The sequence below is a fragment of the Archocentrus centrarchus genome, chromosome 1 (assembly GCF_007364275.1).
Source record: "Archocentrus centrarchus isolate MPI-CPG fArcCen1 chromosome 1, fArcCen1, whole genome shotgun sequence".
Taxonomy (NCBI): domain Eukaryota; kingdom Metazoa; phylum Chordata; class Actinopteri; order Cichliformes; family Cichlidae; genus Archocentrus; species Archocentrus centrarchus.
Genome location: NC_044346.1, coordinates 2,421,081 through 2,443,986, shown reverse-complemented (window position 1 = coordinate 2,443,986; position 22,906 = coordinate 2,421,081). Strand labels below are relative to the sequence as shown.

The window sequence follows — 22,906 nt, the reverse complement described above, 5'->3', positions numbered from 1 at the left end:
CTGAAACTAAACAGCTCATTCATCAGTTTGACAACCAGCGATAGTTTAGTTCATTCATCCACTTCTGAAAATGTCTCTGCAAAGGCAACGTGGGAGACAATCTAACGCAGACATTTCTGCAACATTTTTCTGTGACTGCACTGCGCGTGCGTGGCTGTATTTACCCACAGTGACTTTGACCCCAACTAAACCCCAGCTGTCAGAGTGCAGTTCGTATGGTCTGCTGCCTCTGATCAAGTGAAGCAGTCTGCGTGGGTGATGTTTCGGTGGATTCATGAAGCTTCCTGCTTTGCGTCCTGACGAGCGCGGCTGCTTTCCACGGAAGGAGTGAGGGAGGTGGAGAGAAGCAGACTGACAGCGCGCAGAGTCTGTGGCTCCTCCTCTGGTTCGGGGCGAGGTCTGAGCAAAAAAAAAAAAATCTGATAGGAAAAGTTTGAGCAGAAGAAGTTGGTGGAGTTTGTAGATCTGAAACTCTCTGCATCTTCTTCCTCATCATGTCCGGCGTGGCGTCCACTCTGGCCAAGAAGCGAGCCCTGGCCGCGGGCTTCGGCACCAACGCCAACGCGTTGCGGTACCTGAACCAGGACTTCAGCTCGCTGCGGGCGCAGTGCCGCTCCTCCGGGAAGCTCTTCTGCGACCCGACGTTCCCCGCCGCGCCCGAGTCCATCGGCTTCAAAGAGCTGGGCCCCAGCTCCTCCAAGGTCCGGGGCGTCACCTGGAAGAGGCCCACGGTAAGAACCGGGCCGGGGCCTGAACTGGGACTGGGTGGGTCTGTTTGGTACAGTGGGGGAGGGGGGTGTTTGCAGAGTACCCGAAGAAACCTATTCCTCATGGAAGCGCAGAGTATTTTGCACACAGAGTCGTGTCACACTTTTTTCACGGATGATAATCTGACAGAGCTCCTCTGTGCAGAGAGGAGGAGCCGTGAGGAGGCCTCTTCCTCAGGCTTCTGGAGTTTTTTTTTCACAGCTGAGAGATTACAAAGAGGAGATGTCTTCGCCCTGCTGATGTTTTTTTCTGTTTTCTAAAATGTAGTCAGTTTTGTGACGGTGTTAGGTGCGCGCACAGGAGTCCCGTTAATGTGGAGCATGCGCAGTGAGTCATGTTCTCAGATGAGTCACAGCGTTTCCTGGTGCGGAGCTGCACGGAGGAAACATCAATGATCCTCGTGCACATGTGTCACCGTGAGGAGGAAGGGGGGGGGTATACACAGATGAGTGAGAGTCTAATCAGCTGTTCCAGGGGCAAGAGCTCAGTTTAATCTGAAAGCTTCTGGTGGGTCGGGGTTAATCGAGGGTGGAAGCAGGATGATGACTGATGAAGCTGAGTTTTGTGGCAGATTCAGAGGACTAAACCACTGCAGGGCCGCCTGACAGTTTGAGAACACCTGTAAATGGAGGGGATGCAGGGTGGTGGTGTGGCGCGTTTCTCTCACCCACATTCCACCTTCTCTCTCTGCTCTCTCTTCCAGGAACTCGTCTCTAGCCCGGAGTTCATCTTGGGCGGAGCCACCAGGACCGACATCTGTCAGGGCGCTCTGGGTGAGTGTCTCACTGTCCTTGAACGCCTCACTTCTGGGCTCCAGTGCTGCCAGCCCCCTGATCGATTTGATCTGATTAAAGTGAAACTCCAGCCAAATATCAGCATTAATTTGACGTCACCACTATCCAGGAAACATCCAGCTTCTGATCAGCTGGTTTTCCTTTACCTGGCTCAGTTTGGCCAAAGGTCAGAGGTCGCTGAGGTGATAAAACAGCTGCTCCATGCTCAGCTTTAAATTTGAAGGCCTTCTCAAAGCTCTATGAACTTTCCAAAAACTCGCTTTCCTACCGTTGGTCCACAGGTGTGCCACACACACACACACACACACACACACACACACACACACACACACACACACACACACTGTAAATAAAGAGAGCCTCACTCTCTGTGTATGTGCAGATAAGAGGATGTCTGCGTGTGCAGACATCATCCCACACTGCTTATGAATACCATCGTCTGACATTTGATAAAATATCCATATCTGACCTTCTTACAGTAAGATTATTATCCGATAGTTTCATCTCTAGAAAGCTTTGGTGTTTGTCCTCCTTGGTTCTACAGCGGCACTCCTGTAGGCGTATCCACACCTCTCACTCTCACCTCTGATTTACACCACGCATGAAAACAGCTGAATTCTTCCAGAGGATATGCGCACGGAGCAGAGCCACACTTGCTTTAAAACCAAACTGCTTATCACCGGATTTGATGAACAGATTTCATTTCTAAAGCTTTTGGCCTGATGGTGGCTGATGCTGTCAGCCCACAGTTATCAGCTTTATCCTGAATAATTTCATTTCCACCTCAAGAACCAGAATAAGGAACTAAGTTTATGTGAAAGGTTCTTGCAGCGTTTGAACAGGAATACAAAGTTGAATAATGAAAGAGTTTCTCTCCTCTAAGCTGTTTATTCCCTCAGGCCATGCTGTCACAGCGTTTCCTGTTTGCTTTACATTATGTTCAGTCAAACCTCCAGTGAGGGCAGAGCTTAGGGTTGTACTGGTTGGACTGGTTGTTGTAGCATTTTTCCACTCGACTCATTCAGCATCTCACACACCCATCCATACAAGCACTTTTTCTCAGTTTGAATGTTTCTTTGATTGGAGCAAAGGTATTTCTTTTAGCTGCTTAGAAGGATGGTATTTCTGCCTGGAAGACTGTGAAGTGGGTCAGTGCTCGGTATGAAGTGAACGAGTGTCAAAGAAGCAGCATAAAGATGGTCACATGACCATAGGTATTAAAAAGGACCAAATGCCTCTTCGCTCTGACGGGTGGAGTCTCATGCTCACAGTGCAGTTAAAACTGCCCCCTCCCTGTGCCCTGCTGGCTGCAGAACTTATTTTAATGTGAAGCAGCTGAACAGGCTGTGATTAGAAGGCGCTGCCATGCTGAGCCCTGATTGGCTGAGCAGGAGGCAGGAAAGGGCCTGCCAGCTATTGTTAGAGGGGGAGAGACCTCAAACATCAGCAGGAGGGAGCGAGGGCTCTGAGCTGTCAGACAATGAGGACACGCCCTCACATTCAAACACACACGTCTGGCTTTGCACCTCTGTGAGGACATCCAGCGATCACATGACTCTCAGCCTGAAGATGAGCCTGGTTCTGAGGGCACCCTGAACCAGGTGTTTGTTTGTCTCGGAGCCCGTGGGTGTCTTTGGGAGAGCCTGAAGCTCGGCGGTCCTCACAGAGACACACAAACACACAGTCTGTGTTGTGGTGGGATGAGTCATGTTCGTGCCTTCGTAAAACCGCTGCAGACCTCAGAGTGCTGCTTGTGTAACACTGAGATCTGTTTTCACATGTGATCAAACCAGAGCTCCGTCACAGCAGCATCTCTGGATGTTTGTGGTCAGAGGCTGCAGGCTGGTTTCACTTCCTAAAGCTTCGTCCTCCTGCACAACTTTAACTGACTGTCAGAGAAGTGTCTCCTGAGGCCTCACAGTGCTCAGGTGGTTGGTGAGATGAACAGTTAAAGTTTTTTTTTTTTTTGAGACCTTTCGTCTCTTTGCGTGACATGAAGCAGAGCGCGTCTGCCTGTCTGAACATGTGAGGAAGTGATGATGCTCCACATTCAGCAAATCTAATGAGGTTTGAACTCCTGAATGCTTTTTTTCTGGTGCTCCTTTAGAAAAAAATGTTAGACATAATTATGTGCACCAATTGGAGATGTGCATGTTTTCAGGGTTTAAAGTTCAGCTTTGCATGTTGATCGCTACGTTAGTATCGCTGCAGCCTGTAAAGGGCATTACACCATCAACCTCCAAAGCTGCAGTTCCTCTACCGTCCAGCAGAGGAGGATGTTTTTATAACTCACTGTTTTAATTTGATTAGGGCAGGGATCCTCACATCCAGGCCTCAAGAGCTGGTATCCTGCAGGTTTTAGATGTGTCTCTGCTGAGTCAAATATAGAAGTCATTAGCAGGACTCTGGAGAACTTGACTGCATACTGAAGAGGTAATTCAGCCATTTGATTCAGGTGTGTTGGATCAGGGACACATCTAAAAGCTGCATGACACCGGACCTCGAGGCCTGGATGTGAGGATTCCTGGATTAAGGCTTAAAGTTTGCATTATTTGAGGCGTGGCTTCTTTGACTGACAGGTGGATGGTGACATAGGTGGCTTAAATTGTACTAACAGACTGTCCAAGAAGGTGGAGATCCAGTTTTGCTGACTGAAATTCTGTGATTTTTATTGGTTGTTACTGATCAGCAGGTATCGGAGTGATGCTTGCATACAGTCTAGATTCTATGCTTACCAGGCTAGCTAGCATTAGCTGACAGCATAGCACATGTCCAAATATGGTCTCTTCCTGAAACAACATAATAACAGCTGAAACACTCAAATACAGTGACCTGTAATTTAATGAACTACCACCTGCAGGAAGCAGCAGTGAGGGTCTACCTGTTAGTCTTACTGTTTCCTGTCCCTCCAGGTGACTGCTGGCTGTTGGCGGCCATCGCCTCTCTGACCCTGAATGAATACGTGATGGCCAGAGTTGTTCCCACTGACCAGGGCTTTGGTAGTGACTACGCTGGCATCTTTCACTTCCAGGTAAGTAATGTGTGATTTCATTGGTGCACAGTACCTTAGTCAAACACCTGGTTGAAGTTCTTAGGCCTCAGAAAGAAGCAGTGATGTCAACATGGGGAGGGTTCAAAGAGCTGCAGGAGATTCAGAGGTCATCTTTGAAGTAAATGTAACAAACATGTTCAAACTGATCAAAGTAAAATAAAACAGGACCTAAAACGTGACCCTGTGGAGCTCCATAAGCAGGTCGAGGTGGTCCACAAAGAGCAGAAGCTCTCACACCATCAGTGTTGGGCTCTAATGAGCTGCAGCTCTCAGAACAACATCAAGAACCACGTTTTTCATGCTTTACACTCTAAAAAGCTTTCTGGCCATGTGGGGAATTTATTTGCTAGTCAACAGAGGGTCAGACCAGGCACGGGGCCAGGACTCTGGTCAGAGGGATTTTGGGGGGGGCCTTGTAATTGCAAAGGGTAATGTTTGGAATGTTTCTGTTTATTACAGGGCCATGTATAAACTAAGATAACGGTACCCCAGCTATCACTGGTGTTTCTGCTGTAGTGGGAAGATCAATACAAACCGTCCATTTACTTAAACAGCAGATTCAATGTGTGGTTAAAATCTGTGTGATTGGAACGGCAGAAACGGGCAGCTGGGTGAGCGGAGCACCATGCCGCGCCACACTGCACCGCACATCATCTCTGCTTTCAAGGAGAAAATAAAATAGGCAGAAGCTCTAACTCCCATCTGTTCTGTTTTCTACTTTGAGTAGAAACTGTATTTTCTGCATTCAGTGATTTCAGCCTTTCTCTGACCTGTTCCACCCTCTGCACAGCCACAAACAGAACAAGTGTTTTACTCTGGAAACTGTGATAAAGCCTCAATTAAAACTTCATCCTCCGCTGAGCGAGCTCTGCACCATCACATGCTGCCCAGGTTTAACTGGTATTGGTCAGAGTGAAATGGGCTGTTGTGATTGGTCAGAATAAATGCTGCCTTTTACTTTTATAGAAAGGAAAACTGATTCAGTCTTTTGCTTATTTAAATATTTATTTTGGAGTGATTTAAAAGTAAAACCTAAGAAAATACTTCTCCTCGGCAGCGAGGGGGCAATTTTTGAAGTGGGGGGGGCCTGGCCCCTTAGACCCGCCCACAATGTTTCACGCTCAAAGGTGAAGGAATTAAAAGTTTGTCAAATCTTAAAAGTGCTCACAGAACTAAAGCAGAGTTTAAATTTGATCTGGAACATTAACAGTCATTAACATGAATTCATCTTTCTTCATGCTGGAGGTGGGAAGAAGAATTCAGAGAGACTTTCAAAGTAAAAGTGTGCGCCGTGTGTCACATTCTGTCCTCTGCTGTGCCCCCCGCAGTTCTGGCAGTTCGGGGAGTGGGTGGACGTGGTGATCGACGACCGGCTGCCGGTGAAAGACGGCGAGCTGATGTTCGTCCACTCGGCCGAGAAGAGGGAGTTCTGGAGTGCCCTGCTGGAGAAGGCCTACGCCAAGTAAGACCCACCACAACAGGATAGAGGCTCTCAGCTCTGAACTTTGCACACTCGTTTTGATACTTTGGAACAGAAACTGATGAAGGACACCAGAGCTCACTAATCTGCCACATCAGCCTGAGCTGAAAACGCCCACTTCCACACTTCACGTGGACCCAACACTTACATCATATCAGACATCCTTAATCATTCATTCAGCCTCACTTCCTGTCAGCTGGATGAAGTCTGATATTATTCCTGTGCATGTCGCGCTGACGGTGGCTCGCACTGCCCACACGCTGTTACAGACGCAAACAGATGCAAACACATGTAATTGTAACTCCAAATCATGAAGACAACTCTTTAATGTTTCATAGTTGATGTATGAATCATTGCCACATCCTCTAGGGCTGCTCTGATAGGCTGCTCTCATTGGCTGCTCTCATTTGTTCCAGCTGAGTAGTTAAAAAATTGCATGTAGAGATATTCAGCCATTACACACAATGAGCCTGATCTTTATGACCCCCATCCTCTTTTGTGTGCTCTGAAGCGGCTCCATCCTCTTGAGGTCTGCCACATCAGACCACAGCTGCATGTCACGGTGCAGTCCAAGCAGATGAGCTTCTGATGCTCTGTAATCCTTGTGTGCTCTTTGTGTGCAGAGTGAACGGCTCCTACGAGGCACTGTCTGGTGGGTCGACCACCGAGGGCTTCGAGGATTTTACTGGAGGCATTGCTGAGAACTACGACCTCAGACAACCCCCCTCCAACTTGTTCCAGATCATCAAGAAGGCCCTGGAAGCCGGATCGCTGCTGGGCTGCTCCATCGATGTGAGTGTGGAGGGAAACCATCTTTCCATCATGTTCAGTCACAGTGAGGTTCTCTAATGTTCTTGGAGGTGCTCTGAGGAGCTCTAAGGTTTTTGAGGTTTTTCTGAGGTTTTCAGTGTGTTTCAGGATTATCTGGTGGAGGAGATGAAAGTTTAGTTTTGTTTTTGGCTTTGTTTGTCTCGCTGTAGATCACGAGTGCTGCAGACTCTGAAGCTGTGACTCGTCAGAAGCTGGTGAAAGGCCACGCCTACTCACTGACTGGTGCTGTGGAGGTAACAGGAAAAGAGAAGCAGTGGGATTGAGACAGAGGTGAAGGAGGAGGAGAAAGGTAATTCTGTTTTTCTTTCCAGGTGAACTACCGGGGGCGTCCGGAGAAGCTGGTGAGGATGAGGAACCCCTGGGGGCAGGTGGAGTGGACGGGAGCGTGGAGCGACGGGTAATTAAACTCTGGGAGCTCCTTGAGCTCACTCCTCATTTTATAAAACAAAGTAGAAGTTCCAGCTCACAGGTACATCATCTTCTTCACACAAGAGGTAAAAGGATGAAGGACGCCAGAACTTCAGGTTGTCCTCAGTGAGATTCAGAAAAAGAAATGAGGACAGATATGCTGAGATGATCTGACCTCACATCGTCACACTGGTTACCAGCAGATGCAGCCAGGCGGCCTCTGATTGGCTGCTCAGATATACCTGCGCATCAAGGTGGATATGCTTAAGAGAGTTTGATGAGTGGTGTTTTCATACAAAGGAAAACAGGAGAATGCTGGGAAAAACCTGTCTAACCAGAGGAATGCTGACAGCGTGGTGTTTCTGAGTGGGTGGAGATCACCACGCCTGGCTCCACATGCACGCAAACAAAACCTGTTACAGAGCAAAACAGCAGCAAACACACACCTGCCCTGCAGGGTGTCTTCATTTCTAATAACCTAGGTATAAAGAAACAAGCTGCAGTGCTGAAGCCTGATTGGCCGGTTCACTCAGCTGTGGTGGAACAAGAGCAGGCGGAGAACGAAAACCTGACAGGCTGAGTCAGAGAAAAGAGGAGACTCCATCCTCACAACAACCAATCAGAGAGCAGGTGAATCCACCTAGCAGGTGAAGTCACAGGATGGCCAATGTGGAAGAAGACTGATTAACTCCAGCAGGAAGAAGAATCCATCACATAAACACAGATGAGTTCCAGTATCCGAGGCCGGCGTCTGAACGCTTTTATTATCTCTGCTCTCGCAGGTCTTCTGAGTGGAACTACGTGCAGGGGGAGTGTCCTCACGCCAACGCAGAGGACGGAGAGTTTTGGTAGGTGGAGCCTCTGCAGACGCAACACGCCAGCTGAGATCAGAGGGTCAGGTGTGCTCTTCTCTCCTCTTTCTCTGCAGGATGTCCTTCAACGAGTTTCTGCGTCACTACTCTCGTATCGAGGTGTGCACTCTGACCCCAGATGCCATCGAGGATGACTCTGTCAAACACTGGAGTGTCAGCAAGTTTGACGGCAACTGGAGGAGAGGATCCACTGCCGGAGGCTGCAGAAATCACCCATGTGAGTAATCTGCTGAAACACAGAGATGCAATGAAACAGACCATATTTTAACCAAACAGGAACAAGATACAGGTGCATTATTTTAGGGTCAGGTGGCATGTTTTAATGAACACCTGATTGATGATGACCTGTTGGGGTTGAAGTCCACAGCGGCAGCAGGAGGGTTCAAACCAGATGTTTTCTGTCTGCAGACACGTTCTGGATGAATCCGCAGTTTGTGATTAAGCTGAATGAGGAGGATGATGACCCCGATGATGGTGAGGTGGGCTGCAGCTTCGTGGTGGGTCTGATCCAGAAGAACCGCAGGAAGATGCGCAAACAGGGGGAGGACATGCACACCATCGGGTTCGCCATCTACGAGGTGAGAAACATCTGAATTAAAGATCCAATTTTAAAAAATCCAACGATCAACAAGATGAGGTCTGAGCTCACACTCTTCTTCTGTTCTTCTTTTTCAGCTTCCAAAACAGGTGAGTGCTGAGGCTGCAGGTTAAAGGTCAAAGTTCTATTCAAGTTTTTTTTTTTTCCATTCAGGATATTTCCTGCAGTAACTGTGATGTCAGGACACATCAGGCAGACTAACTCCTCACATGTCAAATAAGCTGAAACATGGATGCACATTTCCACAGGAGCTAACAGGCTAACCCTCTGCTTGCAGTCTCTGAGCTGGGCTGGGCTGTGTACTACGTGCATCAGTGTTTCACTCAGATCTCCAAAGCTGCTGCTGATCAGCTGCTGATGTTAATAGTACCACTCTTAAAATTTGCTCTAAAACTTAACAAAAGAGAGGAAATAAAAATTTTCTGTCACATGGATGTTCTGTAGCAACACCCCCTGATTTGCTGTTCCCCCTCTGTAGTTCCACGGGCAGACCGAGGTGCACCTGGATAAGAACTTCTTCCTGACCCACGCTCAGACCGCGAGGTCGGAAACCTTCATCAACCTTCGTGAGGTCAGCACTCGCTTCAAGCTGCCGCCAGGGGAGTACCTGATTGTCCCATCCACCTTTGAGCCCAACCTGAACGGCGACTTCTGCATCCGGGTGTTCTCTGAGAAGCAGTCAGAGACAGTGTAAGAAACCTGCTGATCCTGTTGGTGTGTGGGGGAGGTAAAGGGGTGTGGTGAGTCCAGGTCTGGTCCCTGCCTGCAGAGACTCTGGCCTGCTCAGTCTGAATGGAGGTATTGAGATGTGAACTTTGGGTTCCTTGTTCACTGTATGAGGAATAAACTGTCAGTGTGTTTGGTTTTAGTTGGAGCTCCAATGTGAAACTCACAGTCTTCTCTCTCCGGCAGGCCCTGTGACGACCCCGTCAGCGCCGAGCTCAGCGATGTGAGTAACACTTCAGATCAGTTCGTAAACATTCATCAGTATTTAAACAGGAACTGAACTCGTGGGATGGCGGTTGATGCTGTGTTAGAGAAACCGGAGCTTCAGGAGAAAAGATCTGAGACACAGTGTGCTGCTCTGTGTCTGCAGCTTGCTGTCAATAAAGGTTATTGGTAACATGCTGATGGTTTCCATGGTGTTTGTCTACAGGAGACTGTGCCGGAAAGTGAGGTGGATGCTGGATTCAGAAACCTCTTTGCTAAACTCGCCGGAGATGTAAGTTCATCTTCATTAACACGACACGCAGCGGCGCCGATACAGAGCGGTCTATAAACGGCCTCACAGGAAGTCTCATACACCTGCGGCGTGAGGACGTGCAGGTGTGATGCCCACAAACGGCTGATTGGCTGCTCATGTTTGCATTTCAGGATATGGAGATCTCTGCAGTGGAGCTGAGGACCATCATGAATAAAATCGTCTCCAAACGTGAGCTTAAGCTTCGACACATTTTACCTGAAGGCAAAGAGCTGCAGGGGTCACTTCCTGTTTTCTTTTTCAACAGGAACTGACATCAAAACTGACGGCTTCAGTGTGGAGACCTGCAGGGTCATGGTGAACCTGATGGACGTATCCTTTACAAACAGTAGAAGGAGAGCAGTTTGGCTTTCAGGTCACAGACCACACAGTGGTCACCTGGTAGCAGGAAGTGGAAAAGCAGGTGTTACAGAAACAGGACATGATGACCGAGTGCGAGGCATTTAGCAGGTGACTGCAGACTGTTAGGGTTAATGATGTCGCTCGCCTGTCACTGATCCTTAACACGCAGCAGGACAGCGGCAACGGGAAGCTTGGCCTCGGAGAATTCGCCACACTGTGGAAGAAGGTGCAAAGATACCTGGTGAGACATGACCTTTGACCTCTACGCCCACATGTTTTTACTGACAGGAGGAGTTTTACAAATATTTATACAGTTGTGTGTGTGCTTGTCTGTGTGTGTGCAGTCAATCTATAAAAAGAACGACTCTGATAACTCGGGGACAATGAGCACTCCTGAGATGAGAGTGGCCTTCAAAGATGCAGGTCAGTTTTCTTCTTCTGCAGAAATGAACTGAGCAGCAGGTGGTTGTTTGAGATGTTTAACATGTTTAATGTGTTTAACACGCAGATAAAATTATCAGAAATCACATTCAAAGAGACATTCCTTCAGACCCAATCAAGGTCTTTGTTTTTGAGCTGCTGTCTCGTCTTGTTTGACGTGGGTAAAACCAGCAGCTGCAGATCACTTCCTGTCTGCTGCTGATTAAAGCTAGCTTGTTAAAGCATCTCTGTGATGTGCTTGAGGGCTGAAGCCTCAGGCCGAACGCAGCTGTTTGGGTTACAGTTAGATGTCTGTCTGCGCAACCTTGTCTTTTCACCACCTCTGCACACATTTCTGTCAGAAACAAATGATTCCATTGGCTGATTTAAACTCAGTGGGTGGAGTTAGGGTGCTATTTTTTTCAGACTGCTGCTTCCTGTTTGATGCTGCATGTTGGGCTGACTGAAAGTGACCCTTCTGCTCATTTCCAGCAGGGCTCAATCAGAGCAAAATAATCCTTCTGTATCTCTTGCTGGGCCTCGCTGCAGCTCTGCTGTTATTTTGATCTTCACAGAGAACCAAGCTCAGTACCATCACAAAGGTCCTAAAGTTTGAAGCTCCACGCTGTGATGGGCTTTTACAGCAAAATCATAATTTAAGGGATCAACCTGCTCATTTTCTAACGTCCCAGAGTCCTTTCATTCCCAGTTTAACCCCTCTAACAGTTACCGTAACCTCACTTCATCCTGTGATGGTGAATCTTTGGTGATCCTGTGTGTTTGATCCTAAGGGAAGGAAGGGCCCACATAATGATAAAACGATAATGTTATTGTGGGTCAGATGTTAATAGGTGGGGTCAATTTAACAGGATAACATAGTTATTCATGTCTAAAAAGTGTTTCTTAAAGACGGAAGCTGAGAAAAGCAGCAGTGAAAATATGGAGCCAAGCCAGCAGAAGCTCAGGAAATGAACAGCTGAATGCACAGAGCAGTACTGTGCTAATCTTGAAATAAAGATTTTTGTTTAAAAATAATTAGGCCTTAATTCTGTCATTTCCCGCAGTATCGGAAATGGTGTAGAGCTTTTTTTGTGGGTGTCGAATTTAACATTGTGTTGTGGCGACAGCCTGAGTGTGTTAAGGTCTGGGTGTGAGTGGTTACAGCTGAAATTTATCAGTCTTGGCTCAGACGTGTTTGACACTTCCACTTATCTCTACCCTCGAGGATGTAGCGGCTGCTTCCAGAGAAACAGTTACACGTGCTGCAGATTGTGGTCTGAGTGTGAGTCATGGTGATTCCCCGCTGACACACTCCTCTTCCTCCACACAGGAGTGAGGATAGTATCTTGTTTTTTTCCTCCTGCTGCTAAACAAATTAAGAGTGCTGAATTTGTCTCCTGCTCATTAACATCTCCTCTTCTTCTCTTGCCCCTCCTGCAGTGTTTCTGTCTTTCTTTCACTGTAATAATGCATCTGTTTCCTCCTCCTGCTGCTGCTACTGTGGATTTACTGACAGTAAACTGATGGAAATGGTACGTTACAATCTCTGCTAGCAGCAGAAGCTCAGTGCCTGAGGGTCATCTCAGTTAAAGTTTAGGGATCTAAAGCTGCTTAGCTTTGCATGCATGAGAGTTCAGAAAGCTGATTCAGATTTCTTCACCTGGATTATTGAGCATGCATCAGGATCAATGTTGAATCCTTTCATGATGTTTGCTCAGTTTAATTAGAAATATGATGAATTCATACATTTCAGAAAAATTTAAAAAACAAAATAAAAATCTCAAAGTTTTCTCAAAAACATGGAGGATGAAGCAAACATCTGGTCAATTGTTTTAAATCGTTGGTTAATCTGATTTTTGATAACAGTTCATTTGTGTTAAGTTACCATGAGTGAAACAGATTGTTAGTGATCCTGATGATTAGAAAAAGTCATTTTAAGCAAAAAAAAAAAAAATGACTTTCTCATTCTCAGAAGCCCAACTGCCTGAGAAGTAAGTGAAGGCAGTGAATGTCATGAGTCTGTTTACATGAGAAAAACGTGGTGTATATTAGTTCCTGTGTAAGGGCCACTGTTGCCAACTTGTGTAAGAAAACTCATCTGTCAGAGCGTTAAAGGTACCTTTAACACACATCACAACCAATCAAACTGCAGCTACGTGAAGCAGTCTGCGAGCATGAATGAAATGAGTCATATAACTTAATTGCCTGGTAATTAACAGCCATGATCCAACCAGAAACTACATGAAAGAGTGACAGCCGAGAAAATGGTGGCTCTCCAGACTCGCTTTATAAAATTGAATGACGTGGTGCAGCTTTATCCACACTAAACCAGCAGTCTCTTAGCATTAGCCCAGCTGAAATCTGAAAACATATTCAGAGTTTTGTCTAAATTTATGTTAAAACTGTCATCACTGGGAATAAAGCCTGTTTTTTTTCCCATGTCCATGTTAGCATGCTTGTTAGCTCTGTTAGCTACTAATTGTTGCTGTCTTCCTCCAGGTTTCACTCTCAATAACACCATCTACCAGCTGCTGGTGGCCCGATACTCTGAATCTGACATGACCATCGACTTTGACAACTTTGTGGGATGCCTGATGAGATTGGAGATGATGTTCAGTGAGTAGGCGCTTCACTCGCTAACAAGCATTGTTGCAGGCCAAATTGTTCATTCAGGTTTTACCTGCAAAGACACAGTTTGTGGTACAAGCAGAGCTCAGTTTGTGAGGTTAAAGGAGTTCCAGGTATCCTCCAGAAAACTGACAAAAGCTGCCAACACAAACTGCACGCTCCGGGTGGAGGCTAGCATTTAAAAAGTGCTAAATCATCATCAGTCTGAGTTGTCATATGTCTCTGTTGTATGTTCTGAATATCATGTATGCTGTTCAGCAGCTGGGAGAACAGCATATGTCCTCTGTACCTTTGCTTCAGTATGATGACAGCAAAGGAAACTTCCAATGGCTGATTGGTTAGTTTGTGATGTTAGCTGAGAAAATCATTTGAAAATGGCCAGCTAAATTACCAGATCAGCCTCGAAACTTTATTTAAATATGTGTAAAGCGACCGTACCCATGAGATTTTACTGTGTGACAGAGCCTGAAATTCACCTGTGTTAGCAGGCACACTAGTGTTAGCTAACATTAGCCAGAAAAAAGATAGTTGTAGAAGTTTCATTAAGATAGGCTGAGGATGATGGTGGACCAAGAATGTGGCATCTTTTGAGCTTTTGATAAATTGTCCCGAAATTTACATAACAAAATTGTAATTAGCAGTCAAACTAGGCAAAAAAGTTAAATAGACTACAATAAAAGTTGCCTAAGTTGAAGTCACACAAATTGGATTTTCGCTCTAGTCTGGTCTTGCTAACGTTAATTCAAATAAATTCATCACCTAAATCAGATCATGCAAGTTGGATTTTTGCCTGCCTCGGATGAAAAATCTGGTCCCATTGTAATATATGTCCAATTAAATGTGATTGCTTAAGTCGGATGAGTTTAGCGCTAAAGCGCTCCTCAGCTCCTGTCACGCCCACGTCCATTCATCGACATGTTCGTGCACAACTGCACATGCTAACAACGGCTGGACATTGCTTGAGTGTGTAGACAGTCATGTAGTGTCTGGATTGGCTGCACTGGGCTAATCAGTTCATTTCACCAGAGATAATTATGGCAAGCACAGGAGTCAAGCGTAAGCTACAAACTTGATGAGATTATAAAATTTGCGTAAGCAAATCCAGGGGAGAAGCAGAAAGAATTGCTGCAAAATTCTATATTAAAACCCCAAACTGTCTGATATTTTGAAGAATTTTGAAGAATCAAATTTTATCTGGCTTACACATAAAATGGATTTTTTTAATAAGGTGGATGAAATTCCATGGGCCTTTTGAATCCAACTTAACTGATGTTTACTGTATTTGGAAAACTACTGAGACAGTGTGAATTACCAGCTGAATTATCATAGACTTTGTGACTGAACATGCTGAACAGGAGAACCAAAGCTAATGTTAAACTACCAGCACCCTCGAACCAAGCAAATATGAGTGACCATGACTATACACTGATGGAAAGCTGCAAAGGTTAAAAAAAAAACAAAAAACCCTCAAGAGCCAAATGATCTACCAAATGCATCCCTAGTTGAGGCTATAGAAAAGTTAACTGCAAAGATCGATACCTTTAGCTAAGAGAACTCCATCGTGGTCGCTAACATTACTAAACTTATAGATAAATGCAACTGATATAAAGAAGGTAAAATGTGGATACAGGATATGGGAAAAGAAATTCCCCCATCTCGCTCAGGAAAACAAGAAGTTGAAAGAGACTGATGGAGCTGGAGAGGAACGAGACAAGATGGAACCTCAAAATGCACACCTGAAAGAAAAGGAAAATGAACAAATCCGAGGTATCAACATCAGTTTCCTGTCCAAGACTGCACCATAGTGAGCTCCATCCATGGAAGCAGTCATCGCCTTGGGAGACGAGATGAGGGAAGACACCAGCAGGTCACTTTACAGTTTGTCATGAGACACTACTGCAAGGCTGTTTGGAAACTGTCCGAAAATTCCAGGATATGCAAAGTCATGGGAGATCCATTTCATGCAAGCCTTCTGTAAAGCCAACAGCAGTGTGAGCAAAGATGGAATAAGCCAGAGCGGCAGGGAAGAACATTTACTAGAGGCCATGTGGGCTACATCAGTGCTAACGGGGTTATCCCAGACTAGATCGAGGGAAAGCAAGCACTAATAATTCACCTCACACATTAATATGTTTCAGCAGCTTGTCTGTGTAGCTGTTTATTGACATTCATAATGATCTTGGGTACCTAAACCTTGTTAATCTCTTTTAAAGGAGTATGGAGGAGGAGGGATAAAATGTTTGATAACTGGTTAATTACCTTTCTACCTTGATAAGAAAGTCTTCAACTCAAAGGAAGCCTGATCCAGTTATGTTTCCTTTTTGTGGAGCTCAGGAGGTAGAGCAGGTCACCTACCAATCTGAAGGTTAGCGGTTCGATTCCTGGCTGCTCTGGGGAAGCACTGGAGTATGAATGTGTATGAATGTTAGACAATAAAAGCACTTAGCTTAGATACATATGGAAGTGCTTGTATGAATGGGTGTGAATGGTTAAATGTGTTCAGTCAGAGTAGAACAGCGCTAAATAAAAACTAGGCCATTTACCATTTATTTGCACATTTAGGCAAAAATGTTCCAGATAATCTGCTAAATGTCCCCTTTTGCTTATACTTGAGGCCTAATAGTAGAAATACAAGATAGTTCTTAGGGATAAATGGGATTACCTAAAATACAAAGTTAATTAAATGTCCACATATAATAGTAAAATTATAAAGAGAGAGAAAGAGAAACTAATTGTTCTGCAGTCCTCAGTAGAGAACATTGACACTGATACGGCCAAAGGAGCTTCAATCATATCAGAAGGGGACAGAGACTGTTTACTGACAATCAGGAAGGCACAGGTCCTGTTTCTGAGGACGTTCTCCAGCTTTCTAGTAAATTGGACTCTTCCTCGTATTCATGTTCAGCTGCTGAATCTTTCTTTGACTATCCTAAAGAAGAGTGGCTGATTGTTTGTGTTGCAGAAATGAGAATAGATGAAGTGGAAATCTTTTTCAATATGCTAACAGAATTCCCTCATTCTACCTACCACGATGATGAAGGAACCATTTATTTCTTATTATCTCAGAGAGACCGGATTTATTAAAGGATGCCCAACTCATAACAACATATAACTTGTTCTTGATTACTTCACTACAATCATTTACGTGCGAACTAGCTTACATTACTTTACAAAGACAGTATAGTACAGTGGTACTTCCTCAAGGTACATCCCTGCATTTTTTTTCAAAATTAACAGTTTTAGATAAACAACTAACAAGCAGTCAACTTGCTCATGCGATAACTATATTCATGGAAAAACAGCCAAATTCCAAAAATTGTTTAAACAATAGATTTCTTCTCTAAGATGTCAGGTTTGTAGTTAAATCTTTTTTACCTGCTCGCCATTCTGTTTTCACTTCACTTCCTAACATCCATGTTACATCAACTCATAAACACTTGGACAAACACACTGCCAAAGATTGGGAGACACCAGGTAATCTTAACATTTGGAATAATCTCAGTAAATGTAAATCTGATCTGAATTCCTGGTTCCAAAGAGATCTCTGTCATAGGCAGGATTTGTATTCATTTATCCAGCTTAATCCTCATCTCTGCACACAAACACAATAAAAGCCATAAATCAGGCTAACCTTAATTACATCTTGGAAGAGGAAAACTCCCCACATTAAAAAAAAGCCAGCTAATGCTGAATGCATTAATGGCGCCATCAAAATACACTGACTCAGATGATTCCTAAGATGTGAGAACAGCTTTTGTTTTCATATTGAGAAAAATTTTCATGAAATTAGAAGACATCAGTTTCCTCTGTAGGTGTGAATGTGGCATAAACAACCCCCCCCCCCCCTTTGTTTCATCAGCAGGTTTAACAATATTGGATAATGATGCAAATGCAGTTTTAGTCCTCATAATATCTGAATTTGGAATTTACAAATTATTTTTCCACGTTTGGTTAGTTAAAGGAATATGGTCTGTAATGCGCTTATTGGAAAACTCTGGAAATGTAGTCATGTGAGGACTTCAGCTTGAAATTCCAAGTACACAAAAATAAACAGCATTGATATCAAATGGTACAAACAGATTAACTGCTCACACAGCAAAACGTTTTTTTTTTTGTTCCCTAAATTTGACAATTTCTCTCCTTTAACAGAGGAAAGGGTTTGTTTGGTGTATTTGTGATTCGGCTGTTAGTTCAATAATTGTTTTTTATCCTTGAAAGCTAACCCAAATTTCCACGTGTTTCATCAGGAGCTTTGTCATTCTTTCACGTCTCTAAAATGTGTGATAAAGAAGAATGCAGTTGATGACTGAACCTTACAGGAAAATGTTAATGCTGCGCTCCTTTTTTCATTTTATGTTACGGGGTTTTTATTTTATTTATTCCTATTTTTTTTAACTTAATTATGTGTTTAATTATTTTGCCTATAACTACATTTAAAAAAAAAAAAGATGAAACTGGCTAATGCTAGCTCACAGTCAATATCCAGTGTAGCAGCTAGCTGGCTAACCATAGCCTGCTCTCTAAACCTTCTGCATGAAACTCTGTGTGAGTCTGTGTTTGTTTGGTGGATTCTCTCTGAGCTCAGGGACATGTTTGGACCATGAATGTGTCATTCTTTGGATTTTCAGTAGAAGACGGTCCACAGGCTGTTAGATGCTCTCTGAGAATGCCTCAGTGGCCCTGTGAGGACTAAGTGAATTTCTCATGGACTCTCTGTATTTTGACCTTTAACCTTTAATGTGTAACAATCTTCCTCCACAGAGGTCTTCAAGAAGCTCGACACTCAGGGCAGCGGCTCCATCGAGCTCAACTTCCAGCAGGTGAGACCGAAAACGCGGTGACGGTGTGTGAGTTCAGCGTGAGGTCAGAGACTGATGGTCTGTCATGTGTTCTTCTTTTTTGCAGTGGTTAAACTTCGCCATGATCTGAGCTGCAGCACGCCTTCTTCCTGTTTACAGCCGCCGCCTCACTTCCTGTCACCGCTCTTGTTTTATATCCATGTTTGAATCTCTACACTAACTGACTGACATGTAAGGTCAATAAATCCTTTAAACCTGGAAGCTGGGTTTGTGTTTCACTGATGATGAATTACCTGTGATCTGTCACACCCCAATTCTCCCTATAAGGAAACATTTTTGGGGTGAGAGTGATGAAGCTGCTCCAAAGGAGATGCCTGGCTGTAAGAAGCAAAAGTTGGGAAATTTTCAGGACTTAATAAAACCGTTCATCCATAAGAGAAGCAGGCTGGAGCTCAGGTACACGATATATTAAAAAGCTTCAACTCCTGCCGCAGGAAGGTTCTGCTTTTGTCATTCTGTCTGTAAACAACAGATCTAAAAGGTTTGAATGAAGCCTAATAAATCTCTGTAGGGGTACAGAGGTCAGAGATCACGGTAACAATTAAAATGTGGCTCACATCCACCACCTTGTATGTGAGAAGCAGGATTTTTGATTAAAATGCTGGGTAGATGCATCTTGAAATCATTCCTATTTTAGTTAGAAAGATCCTACTCTTAAGCTGATTTCCCATAGGTTTCAGTTGAATCAAAGACTTTGTAAAAGTTAACCATCTTTTAATAAATATAGTCTACACAAACACCAGCGTGTGTGTGTATGAGTCAACACACTGGAATGTGTGTATCGCATTATACGGACACATACACAAGTGAGTCAGCTGGGTGGTGTCCCATTTCTGGGTGTGTGTGGTTGGGATTGTACAGGAGTGATCAAATCAGTGTTATTTATATAACGCCAAATCACAACAGTCACCTCAAGGTGCTTTATGTTGTAAGGTAAAGACCCTACACAAAATTACAGAGAAAACCCAACAGTCAAAACGACCCCCTATGAGCAGCACTTGGTGACAGTGGGAAGGAAAAACTCCCTTTTAACAGGAAGAAACCTCCAGCAGAACCAGGATCAGGGAGGGGGGGTCATCTGCTGAGACCAGTTGGGGCTAAGGGGAGAGAGATGGGACAAAAGACATGCTGTGGAAGAGAGACAGAGATTAATAATAACTAATGATTAAATGCAGAGTGGAGTATAAACCGAGCAAAAAGAGGTAAATAAAAAGAAACACTCGGTGCATCATGGGAACCCCTCAGCAGCCTAGACCTATATCAGGATAACTAAGGGAGGGTTCGGGGTCACCTGATCGAGCCCTAGTTTAAGCCTAATCTTAAAAATAGAGAGGGTGTCTGTCTCCTGAATCCAAGCTGGGAGCTGGTTCCACAGAAGAGGGTCCTGAAAGCTGAAGGCTCTGCCTCCCATTCTACTCTTAAGTATCCTAGGAACCACAAGTAAGCCAGCAGTCTGAGAGCCAAGTGCTCTGTTGGGGTGATATGGGACTATGAGGTCTTTGAGACAAGATGGGGCCTGATTATTCAAGACCTTGTATGTGAGGAGAAGGATTTTCAATTCTGGATTTAACAGGGAGCCAATGAAGAGAAGCCAATATGGGAGAAATCTGCTCTCTCTTTCTAGTCCCTGTCAGTACTCTAGCTGCAGCATTTTAGATCAGCTGAAGGCTTTTCAGGGAGCTTTTAGGACAGCCTGATAATTATGAATTACAATAGTCCAGCATAGAAGTAATAAATGCATGAATTAGCTTTTCAGCATCACTGACGGGATGTTTCTAATTTTGGAAATACTGCGCAAATACAAAAAATCAGTCCTTCGTGTTTGTTTAATATGTGCATTGAAGGGCATATCCTGGTCAAAAACGACTCCAGAATTTCTTACAGTGTTACTGGAGGCCAGAGTAATGCTGTACCTGGTTCAACACCACGTTTCTAAGATTTGTGGGGCCGAGTACAAGAACCTCAGTTTTATCTGAATTTAAAAGCTGGAAATTAGAGGTCATCCAGACCTTTATGTCTTTAGACATTCCTGCAGTTTAACTAATTGATGTGTATCATCTGGCTTCATGGATAGACACAGCTGGGCATCATCTGTATAACAATGAAAATGTATGCAATGTGTTCTAATAATACTGCCTAAGGGAAGCATGTAAATGCAAAGGGTAGTGTAAACAAAATTGGTCCTAGCACAGAACCCTGTGGGACTCCATCTTCATTTACTAACAAATTAACAAATTTACTAACAAATTGGAGTCTATTAGATAATATGATTCAAACCCCAGCAGTGCAGTACCTTTAATACCTATAGTATGCTCTAATCTCTGTAATAAAATGTTATGATCAACAGTATCAAAAGCTGCACTGAGACTGGGGTCTAGCAGGACAAACACAGAAATGAGTCCACTGTCAGAGGCTGTAAGAAGATCATTCATCCTAGCTTTACAGAGGACTTTTTTTTTTATAGCTTACATCTTACAGATTATCTGCTTTAAGCTGTGCATTTGTGAATTATATCAAGGTATCAGGCACTTCTGATTTGAAGCTTTCCTTTTCAGAGGAGCCACAGTATCCAAAGTCGTACGCAGTGAGGATGTAAAACTATTGATGAGATAATCGACCTCACTGGGAGCAGAGTTTAGGTAGCTGCTCTGCACTGTGTTGGCACTGAAGAGCATAATAATGAAGGAATTAGATCCTTAAACTTAGTTACAGCACTTTCAGACTTGAGTGCTGTAACTAAGTTTCTACTGTAATAAAACTTATCCCCCACTGCTGTGTAATCCATTAAAGTAAATGTAAATGTTACTAAGAAATGATCAGACAGGAGGGGGCTTTCAGGGAATACTGTTAAGTCTTCAGTTTCTATGCCATATGTCAGGACAAGATCCAGAGTATGATTAAAGTGGTGGGTTTACATTTTGAGAGAAGCCAATTGAATCTAACAATAGATTAAATGCAGTATTGAGGCTGTCATTCTCAGCATCTACATGGATGTTAAAATCACCCATTATAATTATTTTATCTGAACTGAGCACTAAATCAGATAAAAAGTCTGAGAAATCAGACAGAAACTCTGAGTAAGAACCAGGTGGACGATAGATAATAAATAAAAATGGGTTTTGTATTTTCCAATTAGGACGGACAAGACTAAGAGTCAAAGTTTCAAAAGACTTCAAACTTTGTCTGGGCCTTTGATTAAATAATAAGCTGTAGTGGGAGATTGCTGCTACTCCTCCTCCTCGACCTGTGCTTCGAGCATTCTGACAGTTACTGTGACTCGAGGGTGTTGATTCATTTAAACTAACATATTCATCCTGCTTTAACCAGGTTTCTGTAAGGCAGAATAAATCAATATGTTGAGGAATAAATAAATCAGGGACTTGGAAGAGAGAGACCTAATTTTTAATTATTTATTAACTTTAACTGTTTTAGTCTTTGGTGCAGTTGAGGAAGTTATATTATTTTTTCTTTTTGAATTTTTATGCTTTTTTGTTGATTTTAGGTTTGTTTTTTTGGTGGTCTGGGAGCAGGCACCGTCTCTGTGGGGATGGGGTTTTGGGGGATGGCAGGAGGAGAGAAGCTGCAGAGAGGAGTGTAAGACTGCACCTCTGCTTCCTGGTCTCTACTCTGGGCAGTCAGGTTTTAGGAAGGTTAATAAATTTGGCCGGATCAATATGTATAGTCCAATAAATCATGCTTTAATTTTGTTTAATTCCTCTTTGTGGGCACAGATGAAAATCAGCAGAAATGTTGTTCAGCTCACACTGAAGATTCAAATTTTGAATCCAAGTTAATTGTGAATGAAGAAGTGGATCAGCAACAAAGATGATGACGAAAGGAATCTCTAGAGCTGGAAAAAAAGGGCGACTGGACTTCTTGTTGTTTCTTGAAGATGTTTCATCTCGCATCCAAAAGGCTTCTTCAGTTCTCAAACCAAAGGTGGAAAGACCCAGGTATTAAAACCCTAGTGGGCGTAGTCCCCTAGAGGTGGTTGTGACCCACTATTGTTCATGTGCATAATCACATGTGCCAAGGTGTGAAAGGAGGCCTCAGTCATTACAATCAGTGGTTTTGGGTGAAAACAATTTGGGACTTCACTCCACTCTATCAAGTGACCTATTGAGGTCACCTGGACACAGGTGTGAATGGGGGTTGAGACACCTGGGGAGGGAGCTCAAGACAGCATTGTAAGCGGGGGAAAGTTGGTGGCATAGTCCACCTCCTCTGTTCAGTGATGGTTGTTCACAGTGGACATGGATGCCTCTTTAACTCCTCTTTCAAACCATCTGCCTACCTGGTCCCAAATGTAAATGTTGGCATCCTTGATAGAGTGACCTTTCTCCTTTAGATGCAGATGATTCTGCAAGGATGCAGTGCACTTGTCTTGCATGTACCTATTTACTTTATTCATTTATTTGAAGACACTAGATGGGGATGGCTTAAACAATTTCCTTGTGTCATTGAGGCAATGTAACACAGAGATTTCTGCACTTTATAACAGTTCTCTGTGCGTGCCTATATTTGCGCGCAGTGACTTCCTTCGTGAAGCTTCTTGCTTCAGGGAGGGTGGAGAGAGGCAGGTGGAGAGAGGCA

At 44.1% G+C, this 22,906-nt stretch overlaps 1 protein-coding gene across 1 annotated transcript; it reads left to right on the top strand.

Annotated features, from left to right (window-relative positions):
• The first annotated feature begins 370 nt into the window (after window positions 1–370).
• LOC115773742 (calpain-2 catalytic subunit-like) lies at window positions 371–18,514 on the top strand. Its single transcript, XM_030720678.1, has 21 exons — window positions 371–731; window positions 1,472–1,541; window positions 4,475–4,593; window positions 5,943–6,076; window positions 6,718–6,886; window positions 7,075–7,158; window positions 7,237–7,322; window positions 8,116–8,181; window positions 8,262–8,422; window positions 8,614–8,783; window positions 8,881–8,892; window positions 9,282–9,493; window positions 9,716–9,752; window positions 9,960–10,025; window positions 10,178–10,235; window positions 10,312–10,376; window positions 10,579–10,647; window positions 10,751–10,829; window positions 13,326–13,442; window positions 18,216–18,274; window positions 18,360–18,514. The coding sequence occupies exons 1-21, from the start codon at window positions 495–497 to the stop codon at window positions 18,381–18,383; spliced, it is 2,094 nt and encodes a 697-aa protein (XP_030576538.1). The 5' UTR covers window positions 371–494; the 3' UTR covers window positions 18,384–18,514.
• The last annotated feature ends 4,392 nt before the right edge of the window (window positions 18,515–22,906 follow it).